Source organism: Centruroides sculpturatus, unplaced genomic scaffold (assembly GCF_000671375.1).
Source record: "Centruroides sculpturatus isolate CEXI.00-Female unplaced genomic scaffold, Cexi_2.0 scaffold119, whole genome shotgun sequence".
Classification (NCBI taxonomy): Eukaryota; Metazoa; Arthropoda; class Arachnida; order Scorpiones; family Buthidae; genus Centruroides; species Centruroides sculpturatus.
In genome coordinates, this window is record NW_019384338.1 from 561,908 (window position 1) to 578,899 (window position 16,992).

At 25.5% G+C, this 16,992-nt stretch overlaps 1 protein-coding gene across 1 annotated transcript in view; it reads left to right on the forward strand.

The window, feature by feature from the left end:
• LOC111632709 (mannose-P-dolichol utilization defect 1 protein-like) overlaps window positions 1–16,172 on the forward strand; it is a 33,201-nt gene extending 17,029 nt beyond the window's left edge. Inside the window, exons 4-5 of the mRNA XM_023377214.1 lie at window positions 11,973–12,177; window positions 15,610–16,172. Coding sequence (XP_023232982.1) covers window positions 11,973–12,177; window positions 15,610–15,846 — 442 coding nt within the window. The 3' untranslated portion in view covers window positions 15,847–16,172. The remainder of the gene's footprint in view (window positions 1–11,972; window positions 12,178–15,609) is intronic.
• The last annotated feature ends 820 nt before the right edge of the window (window positions 16,173–16,992 follow it).

Consider the following 16,992-nt stretch of genomic DNA (forward strand, 5'->3'; position numbering starts at 1 on the left):
CCTTCAACATTATTGAGCAGCAAACTTTGGAGTTATGCAATCTAACTGAACTGAAAAAGTCACACATTTCTGTACATAATGACTCTTAAACATAGATGTTATTCATGTCAAAAGGATTAAAAACTATCATCTGTAATCCAGTCAAAGGTTCTCCATTATATTATTGTTCAAGTCTTAAGTCAAATTCATTAATTTTATTTCAGATTTTTTTTAAAGATTATAGATACCATACAAATATTTTGTGATTGCAATGCTTAATAACTTAATAATTTTAATTATTATAGTTCCATACAATTAATTTTTCTAAGTAAAATACTAAATACAAGGTATTACTAATTCACTAGCAAATTCCTATTGAAATTCAATAGGAAATACTGAAGAATATAAATAAAAATATATGTTATAAGCATTATTTTCCCATTTCTCCTCTTCCTGTCTCTTTCCTTCTTGTCTTTGTCTCCATTCCTATCTAGTGAATATAATTACTAATATTAATATATTATTGATGCTGCAATGAGCAAAACTGATTGTTGTATAAACTAATTTAGATATTGCATGTGAAAATTACAGTAGATCCCCCTATAAGACGGTAGATACGTTCCGTTCTTTATGAATCAATTTTGTAGGAATCATAGTTTACGGACTACGGCTGTTTGAAAGGTTTTCTTTCATAAAATTAATCGATTCTAGAGTAATTCGACTCAACATTTCCAAAATACGTATATTTTTTTGAAAATAATCCGTATAAACTACGTTATAAACAAAAAATTGTAGGATTGCTTACCGAGTGTGTACCGTTCGACTACGCCCGTTGCTAAAGCTTGGTTTCGTCGCGGAACAGCGCATCAAATTGCGGCCGCGATTTCTGATATTATTTTTCTGCGAAAACTTCGTTGACCTTTGGAGACATCCTTAATATAAATAATTTTTATGGCCGTTAAATAAGAAATGTTTCTTTCACAAGAAATGTATAAAATTACAGTACTGGACAGACGATAGGTCGCCTAACTCGCCGTAGCGTGACGCTAGACGGCGAAAAATATATATTTAATTATAATAAAGTTACAATAAATTAAGTTAATATATAATTATATATACAGTACCTAATTTATATATAATTAATATATAATTATATGTACAGTACCTAATTTATATATAATTATATGAACAGACGATACTAAACTCAATTTATCCGCCTAAACGTCCGTAGCGTGGCGCTACGGACGGCGGGTAAGTAGTTCGGCTGCCCGATGACGTTTTACGTATTATAGGAGTTATTTTTACCGTTGTTTACGGATAATGCCACAATTTTTATAGGAATCATAACTATAGGAAACGGTTTTATAGGGGGATCTACACTGTATATAGAAATGTTAAATGATTTTATGTTCAGGCATTATTTAGTACATGCTATAATTCACTAGATATTAAGATATAATCCATGTTCTATATGTTTAAACCTAATCCTTATTTTTCAATACCAAGATTAGTATATTAATTTTCTACATTAAAATATATATTAAGTAGTTGTATCTTTCTCTTTATATATAATATATATATACTCATTCCCAGGAACATTTATTGCTTGACTATGAGAAGTATATATTTGTCACATATTTAAATAATTTTAACATCACATTCTTTGAACTGATTTATACTAGAAATATCAATAAGCAATTTTAATTGTTAAAAAAATATATAATATTTAAATTAAAGATTGTTTCTTATTACCAAAAAAAAAATATTTTACTGCTTTTTCTTCTTAGATCACAATAATTAAAGACTTAAGAAGAAAGTTTTTTTTTTATAATGTCTTCTGAAATAAAATTTTATACAAATAAAAATACAAATTTTAATTTTTATTAAGTTTTAATAACATCAATATATTATTATTAGTTTTTAAATTTTTAATGTACAGTAAATATATTTGCTTACAATGTTATATACTTAAAATTTTATATAAATTGAAAGCATACAAGATGATAATAATATAGTCAGAGTTAAACAAAGCAGACACTTAAAATTATAGAAAAATTAACTTCAATAAAACAGTTTGGACTATTTAATACAAAAAAGGTGAAATACAGTACTGTACATCTTGATATTTTTCAGCCTAAAAGCCTGTATTCAACATTTAGACATTTAAGATTTAAAAAAATTTTCAAATGTAAAGTCAATAAAGAATGAATAATTGTTTGTTCTTTATTAATATTATGACAATATGCTAACATCTGTTGTAATTACATTAATAAAATATTTATTAATAGCTATACGATAATAAACAAAAATTTCACTTTATTTTAAAAAGTAACAGTTTGTTATTAATTGTTAAAATCATTTCGAAATAACTTATAATGGTATATATCCACCATGGGCAAATGCGACTCTTTTTGAGTTACATGCGGCTCTTGCTGAAAGTGTTAATTTCTGCTTTTTATTATTATTTTTACAATTTTATTCTAACAATGTAAACGCTTTTCATTATTTCTTTGTAATAAATATTAAACAATGCATTATTTGTTTATTTTTTATACCAGACATGGGCAAATGCGACTCTTTTTGANTGTAATTAATAAAAAAATATTTTAAATAATTAATTTGACATTGCTTTCTAGGAGTACAGAAATTTTACTACCACCAAAATTGCCTTAATACTTTCAAGCTAATTATCTCATTTTCAGAGGTAGCAATATTTAAAATATTCAATTGTTTACATGAAAATTCAAGTGGTTCAAAAATTGTAAATGTTTAAAAACATCTTAGTTGCAAAAAGTAAATGTTTTAGTACAATTCTATGTTCCATTATGCAACTCGTTCTGTAGTTATTACATGCAAATGCTTCTGTACATTAGATGCCATTCCATATACATTAGGAAAGATTTTTACAGCCTTGACATTAATACCTGCTTATCGACCTTTTCTAAAAATATAAAATCTTTCCATGTCAGCTACATTCTTTTTTCTGCTATTTTCCTGCAGTATACTGGCTCTGTCCCATTCGACCATGCTTCCCTCCAGGTTTTTCTCTGCTAATGCCAGTTCTCCCTTTCTTTGTATCCACATTGTGCTCTTTAAGTCTAACACCCAGCAATTTTTGAGTCACACCAATGTAAGATTTTTTGTTTTCAACTTTATCTTGAATAGGTATTTCATAGATTCAGGTTTTTTTTTACTAATACAGTATCTAATTGTACTTGAAAGTACTTAAATATTTTACATTTATTCAACATTAGATGCTTCTCAGTTAATTTACAGAAGTAATTTATATACAGTGGAGCCTCGCTTAATGAGCACCTTGCATAATGAGCAAAACAAATTTGTAAAAATTGGCTTGCTTAACGAGTGATGTTTCACATAACGAGTGACGAGAAGGGCTATCCCAGATTGTGCGCATGCTCCATTAGTCTGTGTTTAGCACTGGTTCCATTAGCATCTTAGTGTTGCTTGTGATCACACATTTTTCCGAACTTGTGTTTACACATATTACGTATAAACATCAAGAACCATAGCCCATTATATAATAAACATGCTAAACNATATTATTTGCATTAAATATTTTACATTTATTTTACATTAGATGCTTCTCAGTTAATTTACAGAAGTAATTTATATACAGTGGAGCCTCGCTTAATGAGCACCTTGCATAATGAGCAAAACAAATTTGTAAAAATTGGCTTGCTTAACGAGTGATGTTTCACATAACGAGTGACGAGAAGGGCTATCCCAGATTGTGCGCATGCTCCATTAGTCTGTGTTTAGCACTGGTTCCATTAGCATCTTAGTGTTGCTTGTGATCACACATTTTTCCGAACTTGTGTTTACACATATTACGTATAAACATCAAGAACCATAGCCCATTATATAATAAACATGCTAAACAATATGCTAAATTCTTAGGCTATGTGAAGGCTATAATTAAATATTAGAAATTGATTAATTTGACTAGAGGTAGGCAGTTATGCTACCATCTTGTATTAAATTTAAAGAACAATTCCAGAATTGTCTAAATTAAAAATTTATTATTTATAATTATTAAATTTAATGAGATAGCAGCATAACTGCCTACGTTTAGTCAAATTAATTAATTGCTAATATTTAATTATAGCCTTTACATAGCCCAATAATTTGGCATATTTATCAGACATATTATGTGTTTTTTTTTTTCCTGCAAATCGAATTTGCATTTTAGGTTGGTTCATTCTGCACTAGAAGAAAAGATGGTGATGATTCACACTCCTTAACAATGTATATTGTATAATTGTCTTTGAATAAATGTTATACATAAAATATTTGAGTATTTTTCAGCATGGAACACATTATCATATTTTACATTAATTTATATGGGAAAAATTGTTTTGTTTAATGAGTGTTTCGCATTACGAGTAAGATTCTGGAACAAATTATGCTCATTAAGTGAGGTTCCACTGTATTTTATTTATAAATCCATTAAAATTGGATATAATGATTTAATTTCATATAAACCTTAGAAATATTTATATGAAATTAAATAAATTGATAATATTTTTATTAATTAGAATTAATTTTATATGAATATAAATTCAAATAAAAATTTTCATGATTATAATTTTCTGTAGATATGTAATTAAAATTTTAAGGATTGAACTCCAATTTTTGATATTTTTAAAATGTTATAGTCTTATCAATAAAACATGTAGATTTTATGCAATAATTCAGCCATTAAAAATATATAATAATGAATATTGAGTTTAGAAATTAATTTATAAAGAGTTCAAACTGTGGAAGATCTTTTATGAGGTAGTATCAGAAAGTTCCTGGACTGTAGTTAGCCTTACTGTACCATTCAATGGAAGTGCATATGTTTGCAAGGTAGTCGCTTTCAAATCTGCTGATTCACTATGACAAATGGCGTCATAGTGCAAACGTGCATTCACTTGTTATGTGCAGTTTTGTAAAGTAGTGGAAGACCATTCTGCAATCAATACTATGTCTGACAAATCTAAGCAGCATGCATCCATCAAGTGTTATATGATGCTCAGAGAAACTACTACTGAGACTCTCAAAATGCTTTGTCAGGCTTTTGGTATACATTTGTTAGGTACCTACAAACAGAGGTTTTTAGAGTGTCACATGTGTTTCAAGGCTGATTGAGTGTTAATTCAAGATGATGAACATTTCAGGTGACCAACCACCAGCAAAATAGAAAAAAAAAACATTAAAAAAAATTCATCGTTAATCAAGAATTTGTTCTTCCTGGCGTGACAGTCAATTATGACTTTTGCTGTAATATTTTGAAGCACTTAAGAGAAAATATGAGATGAATAAGACCAGAACTGTGGTGCAACTGGAATTGGCTGTTTCATCATGACAACTTGCCCTCTAACACCTCTCTAAATACAATGCAGTTTTTGGCAGAAAACACCTTGATGGTTGTTCCACATCTTCCCTTCTTGCTAGATTTAACCTCCTGTGACTACCTTGTTCATGAAAATGAAATCGAGGTTGAAAGGGCATGCTTTGAGACCATTGATGAAATTCAAGCAAAATCACAGGTTGCATTGGATAGCTTGCAGGAAGAAGACTTCTTCAGTTTCTTTGAGTCATGGAAGAGCACTGGGATCACTGTACACTTTCCCAAGGAGACTATTTTGAAGGGGATGATGATTAAATTCTAATAACATTATCCTGTAAATTCTTATAGGTCTAGTCCAGAAATTTTCTGATACCACCTTGTATCTAATTTAGATAAATAATAGGATATACAAATCTTCAAAGATGAAGGAAGATGATTGTTTAGTGACAAAATTAAAATCACTAATTGTTAGGAAATTCAAGCTTTAAAAAAACCAACTCAAATTGAAAATTCCTAACTAAAATTTATTACTGACTGATTAATTCATACTAATTCAACTGGCAAATCTTGAGAAAATTATATATACATAAACAGTAACTAAGCCCAATTTCAAAAAATCCAACTTGTATATGTAGCTATTATTATACTAATAAGTTAATCAATTAACCCATGTAAATTGATCTAAAGTAAATAGTTAGACTGTCATCTTGATGTAATATATAAATTAGCTTTTGAATTAAATTAAATAATTTATAAGAATCTGGCAAAACATCTGTCCTATTTTTAGTTATAAAATAGGACAGATGTTTTGCCAAACTCTTATAAATTATTTAATTTAATTCAAAAGCTAATTTATAACTTATACTAATAGATGAACCCAATGTTGTTTTTTTCCTGAGCAACAAAGATTAAGATTAAAAGTATTTTATTAGATTATTTTGTACTTCTAACCCTTCTATTATATTACATTATAGTATTTAATTTACATAACTGCAAATGTTATCTTAGGTAAGGGTTTAGATAGGAAAGAGTTAGATAGATGAAAGTCAACACCAGATGTGAAAAGCTTATGGGCAGGAGATCCAGGTTAACTAACATATATTTCTGCAGATAAGATGAGATATAAATTTTTGTCAAAGTTTTATAATTTTAGCATATGTCTGTCCTATAAGACGACCCCCAAACAATCAGCAGCCTATGAATTTAGTTTAGATTAGCGATCATCANAACAAAATTTCACATAATTTTTTTTTTTTTTTGTACATATTAAGTACCATGCATTTAAAGTTTCATGAACAATAAATACTGTAATTCAATTATTGTATTTGAATTAAGTTTATTACCTAACTCAAATACTTGTTACTCATTAATTTACTCCAAATCTAATGCAATGTTATGTATATGGTCTAAGTTTCACATTGCTATGATCGACAGATGATTTAGTGGTTTCCAGTTAAATGGAGAGTTTGGTCTCTGTGTACTACACTCTGTGGTATATACAATGCTACATGTTCTGTTTCTATTTATTTACTTTTTTTCAAATTAATTTGGAATTTCAGATAATCAAGTTTCTACTATTAGCAATTTTATATTGGAAGAAATATACATTTCTATGTAGTTGAACATGCCGTATGTACTTTATTGGAACATTTCCAAATTATTTGAAGTCTTTTCAATAATAATATTGAAAATTTTATCTAACCGTATAATAAATAATATATTTAAGATTTATTTTCATTTTTTTATGTTTGGAGCATAGATATTAATATGTTTATGTATTTTACATGCATACAGCAATTTCATTTATATTATTGATTAGAAGTTTTACAATTTCAAAAATTTTTTTTTTTATTAAAAAGTATTTTGAAATTAAATAGAAAATTTCATCATAAATTTGTTATTGATCTTTGAAATCAATCAAATACATAACTCAGATAATCTGTTGTGTAAATTGTAAAGATAATCTATGGAATTTGATGCAGAAAAATTGCCATTATTTGAATTATTTTTACTGAAATGAATAAATATTTATAAATACTAATTAACTAATAATTAATAGGTATTTTTATTATTATATATTAATTGTAAGTTATTGTAATAATTACTGATGTTTCTATTATGGAGGGCAATACTAAGAATTTTCTGTAGCTATCTTATAGTTATAATTACTTGCTCGGTGTATATTCTATATTTAGAAGAATAGTTAGTTTGAATTACATATTAAATTTTGAATTTGTTAGTTTGCTATTAATGTATGGTATATATTAGAAATACTTATTTTGTATTACTGTTATATATTTGCCAATGTAATAAATATTATTCTGTTGGTAAATAATGTAGTAGTTTTGTTAGAATATTTCTCCTTTTCAGCATATAATCTTGTTTTCCAATAATTCCAATAATTTTGAAATAATGTAGTAATTGTAGTAATGAATAGAGTTATATAATTCTGAATAAAGTAAATATAAATTTATTGCAATGACTGTTTCATGATATTTCATTTTTATATAAATTTACAGGAAAAATTTTATATATATCAATATTATTGTAAGAAGTTTTTAAAGTTTTTATTTTTATTTCTTTCACTTAATAATTAACTTTACAATGTAAACATTTAAACAATAATTAAAAATAACAAAAAGTAGCTTTTATTATATTTTAAATTTTATAATGTTAGATGAATGTAATACTTAATAAAAAAAATTATGTAATCAGAACTTAAGTAAGTGATATAAATAATAAAATATTTTATCAGTAAACAAATTTCATACTTTTAATAATAATGTAATTAATTCTAACATATTTTTAAAAGTTATATAGATTTTTAATGTAAGCTTCTTGAAAAATGGATAACATTCGTTCCTAAACTTTTAAGATATTGTTAATAAGGCCATTTAATTCTTTCTAATTTAGCAATAATATTTACATTTAACATACTTTTGACATGATTTATTTCATTATTTGATTAAGATTTTTTTTTTTTTACTTATTCAAAATTATTTGTATATTTTTCATGCTTCTTTCTCATTAAAATTTTTGAAAATGTTAATATAGTAGAAGCCATTAAAATAAATTTTATTTATCTTAATGGTACCTGTAATAACAAGTATTGTATCTTACAGAGTTGAATAATCTTGTTAAAAGACTTATATTAAATACAATGATATTTTCTACAGGAAAAGTTAGTTAATAATTATTTAAATATCAAATAGAAACCAATCTGAATTCTATGGAAGATTTGTTTTCAATGATTTTTCAAGTAAATAGAGGTATTCATCAATAATAATAACAAATGAGATTATATTAGTGAAAAATTTTTAAATTTTATATATGTTATTTTAGATTTAAAAATGTTTTATGAATTTTAAATAAATTCTGTAAATAAATTCTTAATATTGTTGTTGAATATAAGAACTTTCAAATTTCTTTAGTATGTAATTTTAATTTAATCAGTTTTAATGATTTAACAATAACACAATTTTCACGTTTTATTTTCAATAGTTAAATTTTTCAAGATGATTATTATTTAACAAATTTTTATAAAAATTTTTACAACCAATCTATAGTAGATCTACATTTTGTATGTATATACTGTTTTATCTATATATATAAATAGAAGATATAAATAGTTGATAAACTAACATTTAAGTTAAAATTGTTCAGATAGCTAGATTAGAAAATAATAATGCTAACAATTACTGTTTTATACAGTAAAACCTTGTTAAGTCGAAGTTTAAGGGTTAAAAAGTCTCAGCTTCAATTTAGAGTTGAGTTTAATACCAGATATTTTTCAAATTTTTCTGTGGTCATAAATTTCCCATTATCGAGCTGTTTCTCAAGAATCTGTTCACAGAATGATTAAAAAAGTATACAGAGTTTATAACTGCTTTTGAAAACATTGTTAAGGTGCCCCATTGTATCCTATTTTACTGATGCAGTTTGTGATGATAAAATGAAGATCATAGACCCATCAAAGAGTGGAGAGTACATGGAAAAATAGATTATAGTTAAAAGTACTGACAGTTTCGTCTTAACAAGACTTTATTACATGGTAAACCTTACACTATACCCAGGACCTATGGACAGCTTTGAGTTAATACAGTACAACTTACTGTTTTACTGTATATAAATATTAAATCTCAAATAGCTATACTTTAAATAAATGTATTGTATTTGATACTAAATTTTTATATAATCTGATATGTTATATTCAGCTATTCTATCTATATATGCAGAAGATAACTGAAATGATTTTTTTATAATGTTATATTTTAAATAATACTAAATTGATTATATGATATATGATTCAAAGTTAATAACAACAGCTATACAGTAATTTATCTTTTGGATAAACTATTATCACTGATAATTAAGCAAGTCAGTAGTTGGCAAAGATTTTTTCCTTTATTCTCAATTTGAGATACTGTATAGTATATTAGATGTAGTTTGGGAAATTATTGTTTTGGATGTGTAATTTATAAATTCAAATTTTTTAGTCTGTTTCCATAATATTTCAATAATTTAATAAAGCTAATATAATTTAATATTATTTGAATATGCTGAAAATGATTATCTAATTATTACACAAACATTTATATTATGCTTGGTGTATATTCTATATTTAGAAGAATAGTTAGTTTGAATTACATATTAAATTTTGAATTTGTTAGTTTGCTATTAATGTATGGTATATATTAGAAATACTTATTTTGTATTACTGTTATATATTTGCCAATGTAATAAATATTATTCTGTTGGTAAATAATGTAGTAGTTTTGTTAGAATATTTCTCCTTTTCAGCATATAATCTTGTTTTCCAATAATTCCAATAATTTTGAAATAATGTAGTAATTGTAGTAATGAATAGAGTTATATAATTCTGAATAAAGTAAATATAAATTTATTGCAATGACTGTTTCATGATATTTCATTTTTATATAAATTTACAGGAAAAATTTTATATATATCAATATTATTGTAAGAAGTTTTTAAAGTTTTTATTTTTATTTCTTTCACTTAATAATTAACTTTACAATGTAAACATTTAAACAATAATTAAAAATAACAAAAAGTAGCTTTTATTATATTTTAAATTTTATAATGTTTTNAAAAATAATGCTATGAGAATTCTTATTTTTCAAACTGAAATTATAAATGTACAGTTATCAGAAAGTATACCAGATTCTCTTTTATCAAGAGAATATCTAGTATTTTTTAAATGCTAGATTTTTTTTTGTTATTTTAGATAATTACAGAATTGAAATTGATATCTGCTTTCTTTAGTCCATTTTTAAATATTATATTATGTGTCTTTTAACTTTTCATAGTTAATGAATTCACTGTTATAGTAAAACCCTCATTATCAGGGCTTTGACTTAACCCAAGATTCTGTATTATCTGAGATGAACTTGTAAGTGAACATATCATTTTTCATGTAATTCATAAAAGCTTTGCATTCAACAAGAACCTAAATACTATATTACTTTAAACTCAACTGTACCAAACTATTGGCTGATGCTGAGATGACTATTTCTTTTTACTTTCCCAGCTGTTATATATAACAGAGGAAAAGTTTGATGATCGGTCAAAAAAATGCCATTTTATAATAGTTAAAAATATAAAAAGTTTTTAAATAAAATACGATAACAGATGGTGCCACTAAATGTTGCCAGCAAAGTTAAGCAACTTGTTGCTGTATTTTTAAAAATTCTTTCTGCCTTCTAGGTAGTAAGAACTTTTTTCAATGTCTGCAGATTTGGTCAGGCCCACAAAGAGGAACTGAGCTGGACATATCCGGGACAGACCACCCATGAAAAATGATGCTGAGATTACTGTAGGGCTTTACAGCAAAGATGGGAGGAACTAAAAAAAAATCTATAAGACTTTTTAACAAAAGTTTAAAAGAATAACACACATTACAGATTGACTTGTTTCTGTTGTCTTTCACCATTTAAGTTCAATATGAGACAAATCATTCATATTAGAATAATAAATACAATAATACACATTTTTATTCATAAAACTGTTGTACTGTACATATTAGCTATATAATAAATGATGTAAAAGGTGTATTTATTACATCTGATTAAATTCACTATGGCATAAAAGAGGATTTTAAGTGATAACATATAAATCTTTTATAGTCATAATTTTTTAATCCAAAATGGCCATGACTATCCACTTTATCTAAATTTTCAGTTATCCAAGGTGGCATCAGTCTTCATTACTGCAGATAATTGGGGGTCCTACTGTACTGTATTTTGAAATTATATTATTATATATGATATAAGAACATACTAATATATAATATAATGACTGTCATTACTAACATCTGATGTTTAAAATAATCTAATAATATAAAATATATAACATTATAATATTTCTCTTATATTTTTATCAACTATCAATTATTATAGACTATATTATACATTCAATATATGAACTTTTTTAGCTTTTAAAACTATATTTTATTTATGAATGTTTATTGATATGTATCAAATTGTTCTTTTCAAAGTATATTTTATTTAATATTATCAGTCATTTATTGATTTAATTTATGATATACTTATTGATAGCAATTACATATACAGTATTCATATTTTAATAAATTTATTTGTATAAACAAAAAATTTTATTTCAGTGCTTGGGGAGATTCACTTTTCTTGATGATAGAGACTGCAACCATTGCATATTTAGTACTTTTCTACAGTGGAAAATATCACAAGGCAGTAGCATTCACCTCATCTTACTCTCTTATTCTCTATCTTTTGATGAGTGGTTTAACACCCATTAAGATTTTGTGGACTTGCCAAGCATTTAGCTTACCAATTACCGTTAGTGGAAAGGTTAGGCTTTTTTTTCTAATTATTAAAATAATTTATTTATAACCTAATGTTTTTTCTTTAATTTTTAAAGTGAATATAAAGTTTTGCTTATCAATTGTTGTGCATCTGTAATTGAAATAATCCAGTTTGTGATATAGGTTATACAATTATACATCCATGTGATAAATATATCTGAAGTTTGTTTATTTATAAATGCATTCATTAACTAAAAAAAATTGCATATCAAAAAAGTAAATCATAAATTTTTAGTAGTTTCTTTGTATTAATTAGTGAACACTGAATCATAATTAATTTGAAAAAGTTGTTTTAATTTAAATGTTTGTATAATTGTATTCAAATTGATAAATCTAAATTAAAGAATACACAAAATGCTTAAAGCACATTTGAGTTAAAATGCTTGAAGCACCTAAGAATAATTTAAAAGCAAAATTAAATAGGTAAATATTGATAGTATTTAAACAAAAGTTATTCCTTTTTACAAATGGTTAATTGCCAATTAATTTTTATACCATTTTAAATTGGAGAACTTTTCCCCTTTCTTCATTCTTTTAATATAAAACAAGAAGAAAGAGAAAGCTGCATTAAGAATAATTTATCACAAATAACCTGCAGATTAAATTAATTAGTTTGGTCTTGTGTATTTTACTAAACAAATAAATAAAAATATTAAATCAAATTTCAACATTATATAATTAAAAAGAAGTGCATTTATTTGTAAACAAAAAAATTCCATAGTAGTACATAACAATTGAAAGTACACTACATATAAATTGATATTGCATATAATATACAATTTATATGCATGCATATAGTTGTCTATGCATTGTATAAAGTAATGTGCATATAAATTATATAGTAATTATTAATGAAAATTCTAAAACAATGCATTTTATTTATTTGTGGAAGAAATAATTTACAATTAAAAATTAAGTCGTATCTTTAAATAAATAATGAATAGCATTATCAAAATTTCTAAATTAAGTAAAATAAATTAATGAATTACTAAAGAATCAATTATAACCTTTTATTATTTAATTTTTATTTGTTACATTTAAAGAATAGAAAATTAATTATTTAAAATTTTGTTATTTAATTAAATTTTAAAGTAATTAAACTTTTCCATTTTCTTCTTTCTAATAAGTAAGCATTTATTTAGATGTTTGTTTATTTTTATTAGTTCAATTTATAATTAAAGTTTATTTTTGTACATAAAAGTAAGCTTTTTTGAAGTACAATCATAATAATTAATGAAAATTTTGGCAAGATTACTGCTATCCTTTTTTTTAAATCTAGTAATCAGCTTATTGAGATAACTGCAGCAATATCTTTCTCCAATCATTTCTGCACTGTTGATATACTCATTTGTCAGATGAATTTCTATCAGATGAGAATGATTTATTAATTATTAATTTGTTGATATTAAAGCAGATTAGAATTTTCTATTGGTCTGCTGTAAATTCATTTGGCAATTTATAATTAAAACAAAAGCCAAGCAAATGAATACAAAAATAAAAAGATGATATATTTCTTGCAGAAATTATTTGACTTTCTGCAAACTTTCACTCTGCCGTTTTTCCGCACCTTTACGGTGTTCGTTCAGCCAACTCACGTGTACTAGCATTTCAGACTTCAAATATAATGGTTGTCAACACCCAAGGGATCCACACTCCAATCACAATGTAATAGGATTTCGACAGGCAATATGTGTGGTGAACAACCACTTTACTGACTTCACACGATGACAAATATCATAGCGGTGGACCAATATTTGAACAGTGTCGGCGTATGATGTTCTCTGGAGATTTGTTGCATGTTTATCTTGCTAACGAAGTTGACGGTGTTTTTCTCACCGTCTCGAAAACTCTTCATGTAAACTAGGATCACTGCTTGTGGAAGATGTAGTATCCGTTTCGTGCATAAACAAACTAGATTAATTATAAAAGTGTTGAAAACATCGTTCCCTCCGAATACTCGATTTACTTTTTTGGGTTGTAAAAGGTTCAGTAGAACTTCAGCTAGTAGACTTTCATTATTCTTAGGCCAAACTGTCAAATTTTAAATTATAGCTTCGTGACCAGTTTATAATAGTAATAACAATTCAGGTTTGTTATTTTTCTCCCCCTGGTGATTTTCGTTATAATTAGTTTTCTTAAAGGAATTTTTATTTCATCCGAATAAATTTACGCTCTTTTCAGTTAGTAATTACACCAGAAACTTATATAGTGTACTAATTTATATATTTAATATTCCAAACAACTATTTTATTTTCTACTTTATTAGTAGAATAAGAAGCGATATAAAAAAACCGAAAAATATCTTCACGAAGATATTTTCTCGATATGCTGTGTTTACAAAGTATAAATTGATATTTTATACACTAGATGGAGACACCATTTAAAACGTTGATGGACATTCACCAAATTGAAATTAGCATTTTCGGCATTTAAAATATGTTAAATAAATGTGTAGTAGTGAAAGTTTTTAATCATTCATTCAAATAATTAAGTATTGTGTAAAAGTGATGCTTATCTGTTTTAAACAATTTATTTATTGTATTAAAATTATGGTAATTCTAACAACTTACAATAGAAGTTAATTGAGGTTAAGCTAATTACTGAAGTTTACTTTTAAAAACAATGGAAGTAACGACAATGATTGCGAATAAAGAAGAAAATTTGCTATGAATGCGTAGTTGTTTGTATTATATGTATATCTTTATTGAAAAAGTTTTTATATTTCGTTTTTAACTAAGATTAATAATTATTATTTAAAATAAATTTTATTATTAATGGCTATTTAATTGAACTAAAAAATACTCATATTAATTTTATTAATATGGTAGTAATACCTGCCAAAACTGGAAAAAATATTCGATGCCATTCCGGTTTACGTAGGTTTTACTGTATTACAAATTATATTTTCTCCATTTTAACACAAATGGTTTTTTGTTCTAATCAAAAATTCTTACTGTAAATCTAGAAATTACAGTGTAAATACTTAGTCTAAATATTTTTGTAAGTAAGAAAAAAAATTAAAAACTTTCGACCTGATTAACTATCCTAAAATGAATTAGATCAACTCATTTTCTAGGCCAACTCGAGATTTTCAAAATAAAAATAAAAAAAAAAAGAGAGAGAGAGAGAGAGGAGAAAGATATTTATAATAACAGCTAATAAATGTATGTATCGATTATATAATTTCTACTAATCTAATCTCGTCCAATTAAAATTTGATTATTTGGACCAATTTAGTTTAAAAGTCTCAAATCTGAGATAGTAATGACTATTGATATTGTAATCAGGACTAAATTACTGTATGACGGTAATTGGAAACAAATTGTTACCTGCGTTCTTATTAGGGCATATTACCTTTAGTTACTTTATTAACTGTTGATTTTTTTTACCTTTTTTATTTTTTTGTTTTTCTCTATAGTTACTACAGGCCCTGGCTAATTACAAAAACGGACACACGGGACACTTATCTGCCGTTTCCATGGTTCTTCTGTTTCTCGGAGGTTTGGCTAGGATATTTACTTCGATTCAAGAAACTGGCGATAGCCTGATGATCGTCACTTTTTGTGTAGCAGCATCGGCTAATCTTCTACTTGTCCTACAGATTTTTTATTATTGGGAAGCTACGCAACGATTTTTGAAAGGCAAAACCGATTAAGAAGAAGAAAATATTCCATTTTAGCCGATCCGTCCCATTTTCGTCACTTTAAGCTACTACACTCGACGAGATTTATAAAAATTGCAATACTTTACAAATTGTTAAATAAGTGAGAAGTTAATTATTAATTGTTTCAAAGATTTTTAGCTTATACGATTGGTTTGTTTTAATCTTATTATAATTTTTAAATTGTATATTAGTTAAATTATACAAGTAGTAATTCCGAAATCTCCTATAAGATGTAAGCGACTGGTTTCGATACCGAAACAAACTAAAAATAATCAATTGTTTGTATATTAAATCGAATGTACGTGTTAAAAAATAATTAGTAAAATGCAAATAATAAGTTTAAAATAGATCTGAAATCTTCGTTATCAATAGAAGATTGTTTTATTCGGGAGATTTCATTAAAATGTGTAACGAAAAGTTCTGGATAAGTCAGAAAACTCGCCTTATCGGACAAATTTAACTATACTCATTCCGTCATTGCAATAAAATTAATAATGATATGTATATACTATAATATATAAAAACATCTTACTAACTTCACGTTTTAAAATATAAAACATTCACAATTTTCTTTATATAATTATAGTAATAGTGGGAACAATTTTTTATTGTTTAATCTATTGTTTAAAGTGAAAACGTGTCGTTTTTTTTTTATTACGAAATTGTACAATGGATTTTCCTTTACGAATATTATTAGAATGTATTTATACTAAAAGATCATTTTAGCTTTTCATCTTGAATAAAATTGAGTATGGATATGGTCATTTGAGTTATTTATTTGAAATGGATTAATAACTTATATGACAGATTCAAATTATTCTGATATTCTCAGAATATTTACGCGGTGCTTTTTTTTATTATTTATTGCTTCTGTAGTGTTATGTAAATTGAAATGTTATAATCAAAATTTGAAAAGCTTAAAAAGCACTTAATATTTTAATCATTTAACTTAGAATTTTTTAAATATATCAGTTTAAATTCGTGTACATTCTGTTATAAAATTCGGCCTAGACGTATCATATTTCTTTAAACAATTGAATTTTTACAAAGATTATCAATTAAGATACATATACACATGGAAAATCTTGGAAATGTTGACTGGCAGCATTTATAGCTTAAAATATTTTCTTTTATAAA